This window comes from Conger conger, chromosome 2, assembly GCF_963514075.1.
Source record: "Conger conger chromosome 2, fConCon1.1, whole genome shotgun sequence".
NCBI classification, from domain to species: domain Eukaryota; kingdom Metazoa; phylum Chordata; class Actinopteri; order Anguilliformes; family Congridae; genus Conger; species Conger conger.
Window position 1 is genome coordinate 48,370,685 of NC_083761.1, and position 16,002 is coordinate 48,386,686.

At 42.3% G+C, this 16,002-nt stretch overlaps 1 protein-coding gene across 3 annotated transcripts; it reads right to left on the reverse strand.

The window, feature by feature from the left end:
• Positions 1–439: 439 nt before the first annotated feature.
• On the reverse strand, positions 440–15,339 carry LOC133119501 (band 3 anion exchange protein-like). Of its 3 annotated transcripts, none has more exons than XM_061230039.1 (19): positions 15,248–15,285; positions 13,150–13,252; positions 12,794–12,840; positions 11,985–12,165; positions 8,981–9,116; positions 8,506–8,578; positions 8,304–8,346; positions 7,900–8,084; positions 7,349–7,559; positions 6,776–6,976; positions 6,332–6,480; positions 5,725–5,919; positions 5,222–5,464; positions 4,830–4,919; positions 4,221–4,387; positions 2,462–2,703; positions 2,084–2,253; positions 1,660–1,833; positions 440–1,434 (listed from the first exon to the last, which is right to left on the reverse strand). In XM_061230039.1, exons 2-19 carry the CDS (start codon positions 13,163–13,165, stop codon positions 1,354–1,356), a joined length of 2,604 nt encoding a protein of 867 aa, XP_061086023.1. In that variant the 5' UTR covers positions 13,166–13,252; positions 15,248–15,285; the 3' UTR covers positions 440–1,353. The 3 variants fall into 3 exon arrangements, with proteins under 3 accessions (XP_061086023.1, XP_061086022.1, XP_061086024.1); XM_061230038.1 differs by having other exon boundaries at positions 6,776–6,988; XM_061230040.1 differs by lacking the exon at positions 13,150–13,252 and having other exon boundaries at positions 6,776–6,988; positions 15,248–15,339.
• Between the last annotated feature and the right edge of the window lie 663 nt (positions 15,340–16,002).

Consider the following 16,002-nt stretch of genomic DNA (forward strand, 5'->3'; position numbering starts at 1 on the left):
TGAAACTTCAAAGGAGTGGCAACCTGCCTAGACGTCGAGTCTCAAGTGTGAGCTCTTGCAAATGGTTATGTCTATTTTTGGTGTGCAATGACAATAAGTTTGAATAACTGCAAACACACATCAATTATGTGTGCGAGTGTTTAAAAAAACATTAAAATGACTTGAAAATGAAATGTAAATCGCCAATGACCACAACATGCAGAATAAAGTTATACCTTGTATTACTGATCATGAGGGTGCATAAACAGAGTACTCTTCTTCCCTTGTTTAGGAAAGCCCCTGTGTATGATAACTTCGGGAAATAATATTCTTTCTATTAATTCTTAGGAAAGTTGGAACAGTTTTGTTATACCTATATATTGTGTAAAATGGCTCTATATATTGCAATTGGGCTAATGTTAGTAGCTGTCAATAAAAAAAAGTGTCTTTAGAATAAATAGACTTTGCTTAAAGGACTTTAATGGATGCTTAAAGATCACGCTACTGGCACTGTCTGAAAAACCAAGTGTAACTCTTCTCTTAATCCCTCCCACTGAACATTAGATGTACTATTACATCCTTGATTTCAGTTTTCAAGTATTTATATATTCTTCATTCTGACATAAAAGCAATTGCATTATTTCCACACTCAAGTAAGGCACTAGTAACAGGTCACAAAGTATACGGTAAGCCTGGAAAATCAAGGGTCCGTCATTTGGCAATATGCACAAATATTTTGCAAGCACAAACAATACCCACGAGTACACTTATGTGGCCGCACAATATTTCTTTGAAAACGTTAAGCATTCATTCATTTTACCCTGAAATATCTACTCAGTGGCTCCCCACTTGACAAAAGTAAAATGGATTGGTTTAAAAAAAGGGATGGCTCTGTCACAGCAAGACAGAACTTAAAAAAAAAAAAAAACATTTTTTAAATGGCTCTGTAAAATATGAAGCAAATAATTTAGCAGTATAACATTATTCTGACAGCAAATTAGAATACAATACATTTAGAAAAAAGTAAAAGATTGGCATACTACTAAATGTATAGTTTTAAGGACATACTTTAGGTCTTTGCAAATGGAAGTGGATAGGTAGATGTGTATACAGGCAAGTGCCTTTACAACAATAACGTTTTTTGTTAATCATTTAAATAATATATTAAATATTTAAATGTGTAATTCATATAATGAAATCTAAAAGGCAGTAACTGAAAACTCTTGCTTACCACACAAAAAACAAGTAATATTAAAAGGAATTTAAATATATATAGGTAATGTTGGTCAATGATTTGTTTTGTTTTAGCGCGCCTGCATGAGCCCAATACAAATCTAGGGTAGGGTTCTCATGTTTTTGAAGGGTAGAAGGCATCTATAATGGCATCTGGGACTCGTTGTATACATCCTGGCCTGGTTCCTCATCAAATGTCACTTTGGCGTCATCAGCATCCAACTGAAAAATAATTCAGGGTTAAAACTCACACACAAGCTACAATAAATCTCATGCTAAATAAATCACAGAAAAGACATTCATATGTACAGTACATTTTATAGTTTTCATAATCTTAAATCAAAGATGATGCCTATTAAAAATGGGAAAGTATGATAAAATAATGATAAACTCGATAAAAAGTGTTAAAGATTAATTCCGGCCACATTCATCTTTGATTGCACATACACATTTCATCTCCAGGTCTGTGAAGACACGGCCTGTCATGTACATTCGCAATGGGATGGTGAGGATGAGGACAAAGGGCAGGGCGAGGGAGGCTTTGCTAGATTTCACCATCCATAGTATCACCAAGCACACAATTTGGATGAAAGTGAACATGTGCATCCGGTTGGTCTTGACCTATGTGGATAAAGCAAAAGACAGTCAGACGCATTAGCACCTTGCCATGTCAGTTAATCTCGTTTTCAAATGATTTTTGAAAGCGAGTCTGTATGTGAGCAAGAGAGATGATGGCGAGGATAATGATTAAAACAGGAACTAATAATTTGTATTATTATTATTAGAATTAGAATGGGTGCAAATGTAGCCAAGCATTAAAATGTCTTTGATAAGGGAAGTTAATCAACAAATGAGAAAAGAGGCTGTTTACACGGGTAGCATAGGCCTCCTCTGGGTGATACTTTTTGGGGATGAACAGGAGCAGAATGCGGTCCCATAGCTGGATCCCATTGAGCGAGGTGACACCCATGTAAAGGAAGATCCCAAACAGAGCAGTCAGGGGGATCATCTTAAGGATGGGCTCCATTAGAATTGACAGACCTGCAAGCAAGAAAATCACAACTGGTTAGCAAGGACACTAGGAATGACACTAAGTCCAAGAAAATAGAAACATGCATCCTCAATTTCTACCATTCATTCAAGAACAGGAAAGATGGCAGAATTAATAGAAGATGGAATCAAGTACCTTGAACAAACTTTTCTCCTCAAGTTCAAAAAGCAAGGGAGATAACAATACTCAAGGACTCACCGACCAACAAGGCCACCAGAATTCCACTGATCCTCTGCTCCAGCACTTTCTCAATTACAGGCTTCGGTCCCTTGCTCATGACGGTAAGAGCATTGGCGTGAGTGACAGAACGCACTGTGGCGGCACTGAGCCATGGCACACCAAATATGGCACTCAGGCCCCCCATGCTGACCAGGATCAACAGGTCCAAGTGGAAACCAGAGCCTTTGGCCATCTTTCTTTCTGGCTTGCTTACAATTAGCCTGACAGGGGACATCATAGTGACAAGGTAAGGCATAAATCCAGAGAAGGTATGTATCCCTTTACACCTGCATAAGGATGGATGGTCTGCAAACATTTACAATGGATGTGATTATATATACTTTGTAAGCACTTTATTAGGTATTAGTTAGACTTATTAAGTCTTCTGCTGCTGTGGCCTATCCACTTGATGTGTTGTGTGTTCAGAGATGCTCTTCTGCATACCACTGTTGTAATGCGTGGTTATTTGTGTTACTGTGAATTGTGACGTAATAAAACAGCAAAACAGTGATGCCAAATTGTTAAAAAGACTCTCTGGTAGTGAGAACAACAGTTTATATTCTTATCAGCCACTTATTTGCAATGCAGGACAATGAAGCATCAGGCTCCCCCATGACACGCTTACAGTTTACAACCCTGACCTCGTAACAGACTTGGCTTATTCTAACAATCCCTGATACCATTTGTCTACATCAACAAATCATGTTCCAATATAAGAATAAAAATATACAATTCAGAAGTTTCCGGTTTGGTAGAAATACATGTTTGTTTATTTCAATACAGACATATTTATTCATATCCCACCTGGTTATGAAGCTACAGATGTTTTCTGACTGACGTTGAAGTTAGTCAGAAAACAGTTGTACCACAGTTGTACTATGTGTGTGCAGAAAAAAAATTGGAAAGAGTTAATTCAAGATTATCTAATTCTGTGAATTGATGTGTTGAACTTGTTCCAAGCGACTGATCAACCAATCTTGTCTGTGAATCAGTGATTCCTTTTTGAGAAATTATTCCTGCACTATTATTCCTTTGCCAAATTCAGAAGAATCCCGTGTAAAATGGCAGAGATGTATCCAATGAATGTGACTGAATCAGGGCTTGCTCAATTTTTTTAAAAGCGTAGCGTAGTGGTTAAGGTATATGACTGGGACCTGCAAGGTCAGTGGTTTGATCCCCGGTGTAGCCACAATAAGAGCTGCACAGCCTTTGGGCCCTTGAGCAAGGCCCTTAACCCTGCATTACTCCAGGGTAGGATTGTCTCCTTCTTAGTGTAATAGTCCTCTGGATAAGAGCATCTGACAAGTGCCATTAATGTAATGTAATGTAACAACCAGCGGACACCTGGCGCAGCTTCAAATATAAACTCAAAGAGCAGCAGAGAAGATAAAACTTTACATTACACTCACTCAAAGGTATCTTATGTAGGATGATAAATAAAAAATCTGACATTTTATTGTACATGTTAACTGTGCTTGTTAACTATTTGGGGCTCATTGTGTGATTACTTTATTTGCATTCAGATTTTTGTGAATCAGTCATGAATATGGTCCAGATAGTAATAAACCACACTAACTGAGCTCCCCTTTTCTTTGTAGATCTACACCCCAGTTAGATAAAACCTGGTGCAAATCACAAACACGACCCACTGCCCCTTCAGCAACTATACTCCTAGGAGATAGAGCATGCATGCATTTCAAACACACAAAAGAAAAACCTGGCTAGGAACGTCACTCACGTGGTGATCTGGGACTCCAGGAAAATGAGGATAAAGACAAGCAAGGCTGGCACTACACAGGCAAACATCATCCAGATGGGAAATGTTTTATTCATTCCCATAGGGTTGATGATCCAACCCCTTTCAGCAGGTTTGGACACTTGCAGACCCTTTGGCACCACCAATTTCTACATGGGACAAACAAATGATAAGTCCAGAACCATTTTGTTATTCTTTCACTTTCACAGAGCCATATTAGCTCATAAACAAGTGTCTAGAACCATGTGTTTGGTTGCTTCTTTTGAAATATGTAACAATAAAAAAGTTACTAACAATACAATCCAGTAAATAATATGCAATGTCTAAAGTGTTCCATGCCCTCTGGTTGTATCATTACAGGATGTGTCTTGAGATATCCTTAGGGGCATCCCTCTAAGGGGCAGGAGCCTTCGTAGCCATAGTATCAACCTCCCAGTTCCCAAGGACATCTTACTTTGTATCAACAGTGAGGGTAGTGAGTACTGAGACTTTTATGACATTATATCTCAAAATGGCCAAAGGAAAAACACACTTGCACATTTCCTTAATCCTATAGGACACTGGTTGGGATGTCTGCACGCCTATGGTTACCTGTGTATAGGTATCGTTTATGTTAATGTCCACAGCAACCATGACAAAAATGGCGATAGGGACACCAAAATCTCCAAGCAAGCGACGGACCTGGCAAAGTGGAAATGAATGGGTTCAACCATACAATGCAATGGCAGATCTACTGCTTCAATCCAACTTCAAAGCAACACAGAAATCAATCAAATGGACAAAACACTGCCTTTCTTTCATCCATGTATTTTTAAGAAATATAATGTATGGATAAACATATTTATGCTGTACTATATTTAAACAGAAAATTGTCAGTATTAAATCAACTCCTACAGAATACATGTGGGCCCTATGTACTCTGTCAGAGAGTACATAGAGATATTTTAGTGTGAATGCTGCCCAGGAACTCCTTAAGGACTTACTTTGCCAGGCAGAAACTGTCCATTTTTGAACTGCCTGAGGAAGTATGCAATGAAGAAGCACCCCAACATGAGGCACATGGAGAGCAAAGCGGTGTTGGGGTAAGCCCTGGGCCGAGGGAGCAAGTGGATGGTTACATTTCCTGTAGCGTTGTCAGGATGGTGTTCATAAACAGTGTGGAAAGGATCCTTTACAGTGTCGTTCAGATGCTCATAGTTCAAGACCAGAGGGTGGGCTTTGAAAATCTTTACACACAAAGAAGAAACACAACAAGCATCAGTGAGGCATCACTCCAGATGGAAAGCTGAAATTAACAGAGTACAGGCTGAGTAGTGTCAAGAAGCAAGAGAAATGTGTAATAACCACAGCCAAAGCAAAAGAAAAGATACACCATTAAACAAATAAAAAAATCGAACAAAGAAACAAAAATTAGATGATGTGGGAAGACAAGGAGTGCAGGTTGAGGACAGAGGCACAATGGAAATGAAGTGTGAATGGGATGTACCTTCATGAGCTTGGCAAAAGTCTCATAGATGAAGATCAGAGATATGAGAATGGAGAAGATCTCTTGTGTGAAACGTGAGATGAACCTGACGAGGAAGCTTCCTTCGACAGCAACGATGACCACCACGATGACCACCAACCACACTCCCACCCACACTCTGCCCACGATGTACTCGATCCCCTGTGACTTACAGAACTAATCACAGACATAGAATATCAATACAACAACCTCTGTTCTTCTCACACATGAGACACGGCATACAAAATTGAAACATAGTATGTTTAAGGGTTAGACAAACATATAGGCAAAACAATAACATTTCCCCTGAAAAGGGTTGGATCACCACAAGTACGCAGAGAAGTGGTCCTCACCTTCTCCTTGTCCAGGACAGCCACAGGGTGTAAGGTTGTTACTCTTAATCGATCAATTAAAGCAGTTAATTACACAGTTAACTCACTTCACCTGGTTTCTTGGGTCTGAATTGGTTGCTGCTATTAAGGTAAAAACAGAAACCAGCACATCCTGCAGTTATCCTGGACCAGGAGTGAGGAGCACTGCTGTAGAGTGTAAAGTGGCTGGGTGGGGCAGCTGTTTGGAAGATACTCACTGCAAAGAAGGCCTCCTCAAACACCAGTAGGGGACCAGAGAAGCCGATGACCAGGACAGGCTGGGCAGCAATGAAGCAGAAGATAATGCCCTGGATGGAAGTGGAGATCATCAGCTCTGACACACCCATCATGTTTTCTGTCTTGTCAGCTGTGGAAGACATGGGTGGAGAGTGGGCAGAGAAAATCAGTCAGTCAGGCATTGACACGTTTTTTTCAATGATTTTGATGATCGACTGTAAGTTTCAGGACACTCTAGCCTTTATGGTGATATTAGAAGCTCTTTATTCACTGCATGATCTTGCCACATCACTGGGCAATTGTATTTTTGTACCTTTTCAGATAATCATAGAGTGTATGTGTTGTACAGTGAAAGTGTTTTATTGAGGGTTGAATAAGTAAAGCTTGTTCTACCTTACACATAAGCATACAGAGAAGCCACTCACCAAGCAGGCCTCCAAAGGTGATGGCGGGGGACAGGGCGGCAAAGTAGATGAAGATGACAGCGGCCAGGACCTGGGCATTCATTGCGTCGGTAATATCGCTTAAGTAGTAACGGTATCTCTTCATGTCCCTGATCATTCCACCAAACGGCCTTCCTGTGCGTGCCAGAGGGTCCTCTGGTGGTGGCCCATCAGCTTTGGAAACTGGGGAAAAACCTGAAACCGTTTAATTTTAAGGAAAAACACAACCTGCTTACACTACTTTTAGTTGTACTAAATTGACAAGATTGAGGTCTCTCAATGCTGCAGTAAGTGGCACATGTACGTATAAGTCAGTGGTCCTTACTCATGGTCCTGGAGGGCCCAGGGTGTGCTGGTTTTTGGTCCTTAATATCAGCAACCAGACCCAAGAAACCAGGTGAGGTGAGATAATTGTGTAATTAACTGACCAATTACAACAACTACAACGCCCCCTGTAGCTCTCCAGAACCAGGAGTGGGGACCACTGGTCTAACTGACGACAGTGTGTACAGTATATTTGACCAAGTTGAGTGGGTTTAAGTGGTGTGTCCTCACTCTTGCGGGGCTTGGCATTAATGCTCAGGCGAGGGTCTGAGGGCCGGAGGCGGTCCTGCAGCAGCTTCTTCTGGAAGCCTATGATAGACTTCAGCATGGACTCATTCTGAATCTCAGTTGGCGGGATCACTATACTGCAGTCCATAAATTCTGCAACAGCATCTGTCAGTTCGCGCTCTCCCTGGGCCTGGAATGCTGCCAAGTTGAACACCTGCAGATGAGAAATACAGCCCAACAAATATAAATATGACCCAGTGATCTGCTATCTCCCACTCTTTTACCCTCTGCTATCATGCTACCCTCTGCTGTTTTGACAGTTGGTAGCTGGTTGACCAGTTCAGACCAACTCCCAGCTGGACATGGTTTTTCTGGATGACCAGTTCAGCCAAGCTAGACCAGCTTTATGACCAGCTTAGCCATCTTCGACAACCAGCTCATACCCAGCTGGACCAGCTTATGACCAGCTTGACCAGCTCAATTTTCAAGTTGGCATAGCTGGATTTTACAGCAGGGAACCCATCTACCCTCCCTCCTTGTTCTCCCTCCCTCACCTTATCTGCCATTAATGCCGCCATGGCACGTCCCATCTCTTGGTAGTCCATGCCGCTCTGACTGGGCCCCACCAGCACAAAGACAAACCGGACCGGCACCGGCGCCTCCAGGGCAGAACCCAGCACCACTGCCTCTTTCAACCTCACAAAAGCCAGAGTGGGCTTCTGAAGGAAGTCCAGAGCCCCTGAAACCAACAAAAAAGGAGTTATTGACTGAGACACACTGAACCAAATATCACCGTTCTGGTTAGCCAATACTTCCCATACTTTAAATGACCTCGAATATCAAAATGGAGATCTGATCAACTGTGCTTTGAATGTTTGTTTGCTTGTTACATCGGTTGGTAATTTCTCCATAATTTGCTTGGATATTCATACTGAAATATACTGAGCTTTATACATACCTACAAGAACCATAGAGGCTTCCACAATGTCAGACGCATCTCTCTGGAAGAGGGGTGAAAATGCCATCGGTCAGCATCATCATTTTGGCCAGCCATTGTGATATTCGTTTGTGCACTTAGGCTCAATGTGATGAATGTAACAAACACTGGAAGATCCAAGTGGGGGCATTACGATGGCTAAAAGAGTAGGACAGCTGCCTACCCTCTCTATGACGGAGAAGGTTGTCATCTCCGACCCGGAGCTCAGTGCCTGGGTCTCTTTTGGGTCTGATTGGCTGTGGAGGGTGATACACAATTCGTGGGTCAAGATCAAAAGAGGGCAGTGGTGTATTCCATCAAAAGATTTCAAAATGGGTACAATTTTGGGGTACAATTCTCAAGTATTGAGATCAATGTAGAGATAAATTATGAGTGCAGAGCAGAGCACATTAATGCCAGGCAGAGACTCAAATGTGCATGTGATAGCTGTGGACGGATTAATAGCTTTGCTGCAATGCGTGGGTGAAATATTCTGCTGTAAAATATCCTGATAAGAAATGTTGCAACTTGCAAGGATCCCTGACATATTCACAGTACAAGAAAGAACTTGTTTGCTGTTAGTATATACAGCATAGCCAGGGCGTGTCAGTATAAAACAGTCCAAGCGTACAGATTAATTAAGAGAGTATGCGTGATACCTGCGGTTCTGCAGCAGTGACCTCAGCAGGCCCTCTCGGTCACCCGGCCGGATCTCATTTTTGTTTACCAGCTCGTCTGCTACCTTCTCGGCAATGCCGTTCAAGGTGCACTCCTCCCGGTCCAGCATCACCACACCTGGGCATCGTGGTGCCGTGGGACATACATGCCAGGACCACAGGTGGGCCAGAGGTGAGAGGGATACAGGGATCAGTGAGAAGAATGGAGGAGTAATCAGAGAAATAGAGAGAGTTTGGTAGACAAAGAGGTGCGATGAAGGGGGGGAACCTTTGCTTTGGGTTGAAGTCTCAGAGACTCAGTGCCCAGCACATACGTACTGGACACATGTGTTTGTGTGTGGGGGAGTGGGAGTGGAGGACAGACAGACATACCCATTTTACTAGGTTCACTTGGATTATCTGCACTTCAGAAAGGCTCAGTTCTCCCTTATGTGTATGAATTTATATACCACAATTATGGAAATATGACTAGATTTAGTCCAATGAGATTTACAGGTCAGATAGCTACAACAATGTGAAAGACACTCATGCCTGAGGGATTTGGAGCGCGCTTTAGATCTCGAGTCATGCTTAAGTCTTGCTGTCATGCCACGAAGTTGGGCTTGTAGCACCATCTTGTGTTTAATTTAGTGATAACATGGATCTCCCTCATATAAAGGGGAAAAGCCTTGGTGGGGCCAAGCAGGCTGACCACTGGACAAGTGTACCTATGTGGTTTACACCAATCAAAAAACTTCCCCTATATCATTCCTATTTGACTGCATAGATTGTTTATGTACAGCATAATTGTTTATGTGCAACTGTAATGAAAAAAAGCAGTCAATTTGACCATATTACTCAGAAATACTCTCATTTGTTATCACCTTTTGTGAGTTTAAGAATATTACTGAACTGATTAATATAAATTCTATGGATTATCAGATTTAACATAATTGAATTATTAGTTGTAAACAGATAAAACATACAGTTAATTGTGAGTGACCATTTTGCACAACACCAGAGGCCTGAAACTAGCTGATTGTGGCCTCATTGTCTCATCTAATATTATGGTCTCATCATCTCTTGCTATCTTGCTTGTGCTCATTGTCTTACTGTAGGGGAAAATTCACAGAATGAAAGATCTCCCTCCTAAAAGCATGATAACCAATCACAAGTCAAAATCAGTCTGCGATGCCGAGGATCAGCACGCCCGGATCCCCGCCTTTGCCTACTGCCCGTTGGGCAAAGCACCCGACTCCGATGCCGACCCCTGCAGGTGGTGAGCCCACAGGGCGGCGACCCCACGTGACCAGTTCGGGCTGTGCCCGGCCGGGCCCCATGGGATAAGGCCCGGCCACCAGACGCTCGCCGACGAGCTCCCCTCCCGGGTCTGGCTCCAGCAGGGGGCCCCGGTTTCCCTTTTCCGGGCGAGGTAACTGGGTCTTTGTGTCGCATCGAAAGGAGCCAATTGAGGTGGTTCGGGCATCTCATCAGGATGCCTCCCGGGCGCCTCCCTTTGGAGGTTTTCCGGGCTCGTCCAACTGGGCGGAGACCCCGAGGGAGACCCAGAGCCCGCTGGAGAGATTATATATCTCTCCTGGCCAGGGAACGCCTCGGGATCCCCCAGGAGGAGCTAGAATGCGTTGCTGGGGAGAGGGATGCCTGGGATACCCGGCTTTGCCTACTGCCCCCGCGACCCGACTCCGGATAAGCGGGTGACGATGGATGGATGGATGGAAGTCAAAATCAGACTCTGCCTTAGTGAGCAGGCTGGTTCCTCCAAAACTCTCGACGATGTGTGCTAAAAGTTTATCAATATATCTGTATTAAAGTATGATATGTACCCTGTATAGTTTCAAACTGATTAACTGCTAAATTGTGCTCGGATTACACGGTGAGCCCAGCCAGCTGGCAGGGGGGGGCCCCATCTTGAACTGTGTAGACCAAACTGTCAAGGACACGGATCTGACTGTACAGCTGATTTCTCCAGGACTCTCAATGTTTTATGCCAGGAGTGTATCTATTTGACCTAGAACATTAATTATAGCTGAGCTTATGAAAACGCAAGAAACCACAGTGAAAACTGTTGAAATGAGAGCAAAGAATGCTACGTACATTTATTCCCTTAGAAGAGAATAATTAATCAAATGTTTAGTATGTCTGTAGATTAGAAAAGTATATTAGAAGTGAATATTAATGAAATGTTTAGTTTGTCTGTATATTTTCAATGATTACTGCTGCTTAGTTCGTCTTATAAAAGCGAAAGATACAGAGTGACGTGTATGGATGACGTGTTAGAGGGAGGGCATCCAGAACTTTCTGAGGTCTGGTAGTTTGCCAAGAGCAGGTGCGGGGTGAAGTGAGGACACGTAGTTGGCAGAATGCCCTGAACTTTGTACAGAGTTGGCAGAGCATAAGGACCGTTGGCAATTTGCCACAATGACGTTGTGGGAGGAGCGTTGGGAGGAGTTACGATAAGAAAAGTGTGGGTGATTTGCCAGAATGAGGTTTGAGGAGGAGTTGTAGGTGGAGTAACTGTGTATAAAATGGGTGTACAAATGCCAGTCGGGGTTCAGTTCTGGAGAGCTGATCCGGCTTTATGCACGTGTGCTAATAAAGTCTGATTTTCCTGAAGATCTTGCTGCCTGGTGTCGTCTTTTCCCTCCCGAAGATGTTTTTCGACAAATTGAAGATTTGGACTCTGTCGTTTCCTAGACACGACATTACCTGCTTACAACCTCACCTGTTTTAACTGGCATACCTGCACTTAACTGTGCAGCCAGGCTCACCTACGCTCACTGTCTCACCTCTGGAGCCAATGACACCTGTGCTCACTGTATCACCTGTGGAGTCGATCTTACCTATCTGTGCTCACTGTCTCACCTGTGTAGTCGATCTCACCTATGCTCACTCTGGAGCTAATCTCACCTGTGCTCACTATCACCTGTGTAGTCAATCTCACCTATGCTCCCTCTGGAGCTAATCTCACCTGTATTCACTGTCTCACCTGTGCTCATGGTCTTGCGCAACTGGATCAGGCTCTTAAAGGTAAGGTAGGAGATATGTGAGGCGCCCCATCTTCCAGCCTCTGGGTCGTAGTTCTCCTCGTACCCCACCCATCGCCCAGTCTCCTGCCAGTAGCCCGGCTGGTCCTGGTCCTTCACCAGCATGTTGAGCTCCACGTAGGCCTGCAGGACACAGGGAAAGTTAGGCTAGGGTGCTTGTGGGGCAGCAACATTAGCACTGCAGTTTATTGACATTCACCGCTCAATTAAGCTCAGACGCACGCATAACCACACAGAGGATGGCAGAGGCTCCTTCATGCTCTGGTCATCGCCACGGCTGACCTCTGGAGCCGACAGGCTGACTGTGTCTAAAACATAAACACACAGGGCTGAGCCCCTGTCTCCTGTCTTTCAGCACTTCTCTCAGCGAGGCTGACTGAGGCACATTAAGGGCCATGTTGTGACTATAAACATGGAGCGTGTGTGTGGGACACATTCAAGTTTCCTGGGAGTGCTGTGCTTTTTATGCAGGTGGGAAAGGATGCTCTCAAGAAGGCCAATATCTCATTCAGGTCTGCTGTGCTGTAAAAAGGGGCTGGATGAATTGTATTCAGTGGGTGTATTCCATTTACTCAGATCAACATGGATCCCCTTTGAGGATGACAGATGTTATAAAACAAAATGGCCGTCTATCATCTTAAAGACTTTTGCCTCCCTGGAAAGTTATTATTTATGTTAAATAATGTCAAAGTGTTGAACTGTCAAAGTATCATTTGCAGCATTTGCCGATATAACAGTAATAGCAGTTTACCTGGTAGTCTGCTCTGGGGTTAGCGTTGGTGTTCACGTTCAGAGCAGCTGAAACATAAAGAAGACCATCTGAGACCACAGGGTACATGTCCCCTCCCCTGGGACATTATCTATTATCTATTGTAAATATTGGCATACATACCAATGCTCATACATGCACACACTCTGCTATTACCCCTCTGTGTGCGTATATATATATGCTTGTGCAGTTCTAGACATGCAAACATGCATAATCATGCACAAGTACACACACACATACACACATTGTATGGATGGTCCCCCACCAAGATGTTTGAAAAGACTTGTGCACAAGTTGTCGCTGACAACAGTCCTGACTATTTCCAAAACATCCCTCACCTCTTCCAATTGCCATAAACAGGTAATCCTCTGGTCTACATCAAGATTAAGCAGACAGTGTAGTCTAAGTTTGTTGCCTGTCTGAATAGGATCCTTTGTCCTCCTAGTTTGGCAATACAAGAAAACATTGGTTGCAGTATTTTGATGATGTAAAAAGTGTTTGCTAATGAAGAAATTAAGAACTTCTCATGCTCTATACAAGTAGTTCCCAAACTTGGTCCTGGAATACCCTTGGGTATGCCGGTTTTTGATCCAACCCCAATTGCCATAAAATACTTTTAACAAGCAATTCATCTTGCTTTTCATCTTAAACTGGATTATTTTTCTTAAACATTATGCCAGAACTAGCTTTGCAATGGCATGAAGAATAAAATTGTGTAATGGACCATGTTCTTATTGTGTAATGGACTATCTTGCAAACAATTACATAAGAAGAGGAAACAAATAAAAGACTAACTAATATGCTCATAATTATGTAGTTAATTGGTAGTTAAACGTGTTTAATTAAATTAGTAATTTTTTTCCTTATGTATCAACACAATGCAGGTTTTTCTTGTTATCGTTAACAAGAGGCCCGGTGTTGTGGCCCGGTGTCAACACTTTCGCCAATTAGGAGCCTACTGATTCACTTCTGTCTGTAATATGATCAGTTAAAAATAATTTACCACTTTCTCCACATGTATTCCTGGTATGCATAGCTATTTGACAAAATGTGGTTTAAGAGGGTAAGTAATCCCTCTGAATATCTAAATTAACAGCTTGTTAAAATTCTTGGATTGCAATTGTGGTTGGAAAACCAGCATACACAGGGGTACACAACATACAATAGTTGGCTGCTAAGTTATTCGTTATGGCACCTATGTATGGCACCTTTTGTTAGCATTTCAATAAACAAAGTTTCATTTGGGGAGTGTGATTCTCAGTGCGATTTAGGCAAAGAAATGGACTATGTAAGGTTTTAGCTGGTTTTAGCTTGGTTAGTTTGTTGCTTTGAAATCATGAATGTGTCAGAAATGCGTTTGGTTAGCTAACAATCAGCCATTCTTAAATTCCTGAGAACTCATCTAGAACATTTCTAGCTTAGTCAACATTTTATGAACTGCTTCCGCAACATTGGCTATGCTACAGTGGCCTAGTGGTCTAATTGTGACACACTGCTAGCCTACATAGCATATTCCCAAAAATTCAAGGAACAGAGATGCATTGCGAATTTAACTGATATTTCTGGATTTCATTTATTTCATTTTCTCATGAAGGCCTGCTGCTGAGCTATATGGGCAATATTTTATGTGTAATTTGTAGTGAAGGCCTAAAGATGGGCTAATTAATTGAGTAGCTATTTCCTGGCCCACCAACTAGTAACTAAATATTCGTCCCAAGGCCAAACTTCCTATGTTTGTTCCAGATGTTGGTTCTCACATTAAACAGAGAGAATGACTTCTTGGAATACAATGAATATATTAATTTTATCCTGGTGCAGGCTATATATTACATTCCTTTCATGATACAATAATAATAAGATCTCTCAGGGTGTAAAAATATGTAATACATAAAATATATTAATCTTGTCAACACATATTACTATTGCTTATTCGAGGGTTGTTGCTACTAAGTAGTTATCATAATGAAGCATATCTTGAAAAGTTTTTTTCCCCAGTTCCTTCTATGTAGCATTTAATTTTTAAGAATGAATATGATTAATTAATTAATTTTTGCTATTGCTTGGTGCTCTATGGAGTGTACTTACGGATATGTTCATTAGATAAAAACTGCATAACTGCTTGTTTTGTTTACTGCACTGCAATGACAATAACTGATTGACCAGAAGTTAATACACTCTTGTCTGTATTAATATCACATACTTACCCTGCTCCTTATTGTATTGAATTTCTTCTTCCATTGATCCAATTATTTACTCAACATTCCTTTATTGTGTTGCCCCCTTTTAAAATCACTATTTGTTCTCTGGTTGATGAAGTCTTTACAATGCAAATTTGTCTGTTAAGGAATTTTGAAAGTACTGTAGACTGCAAGTTCCCCTTGGTAAGCATCTGTTCAGCAAAATCGTTTGGAGACACGGTGAAAATACAGAACTTACCTTGCCAAGGTCCCTCCTAACCAGCTGTGAGAAGAGGCTGACCCCTCAGAATGAAAAAATGTTGACCCAGCTTTATATACCCAGCCCTCCCATTCTCCTTTTCAATGAGACACACAAACCACATGCACCCTTCCTGATTTCACTCAAAATATTGATAGTAAACAGCGTCACTTGATAACCGGTCTGTCTGTGCAATTATAGCTGCTGTCCTTATCATCCTTGTAGTGCTGTTTGGAATAAATACAGGCAAGGATTATAAAAGCACACTCACCTTCAAGATCTGGGTGTATGGTGATCCTCTGGAAGTAGGGGTCACTCTCCTCTTGCGGATACAGCTCCAGGGCATAGCCAGGTGAGCCCCTGCAAGATGAATGGGTGGAAAGCTGTCAAACAGACAGGGCGACACCAAAGGGTCGCTCCTGTTCCACCTCGCTACACTCTCATACATTGGCCTGGCCTTTCCATGGGCTGTGGAAAAGCTGCTCTGTTTGAAAATCAGTCCTGATGGACATATACTCAATGAGCACTTTATTTTATAGATATTTATTAGACTTATGTTTTAGACTTCTACTGCTGTAGCCTATCCACTTAGAGTTATGATGCATCATGTGTTCAGAGATGCTCTTCTGCATACCACTGTTGTAATGTGTGGTTACTTGGGTTGACCAGTCTGGCCATTCTCTGATGTCTCTCATTAACTAGGCATTTCTGTCTGCAGAACTGCTGCTCACTGGATTGTTTAGTTTTTTGCACCA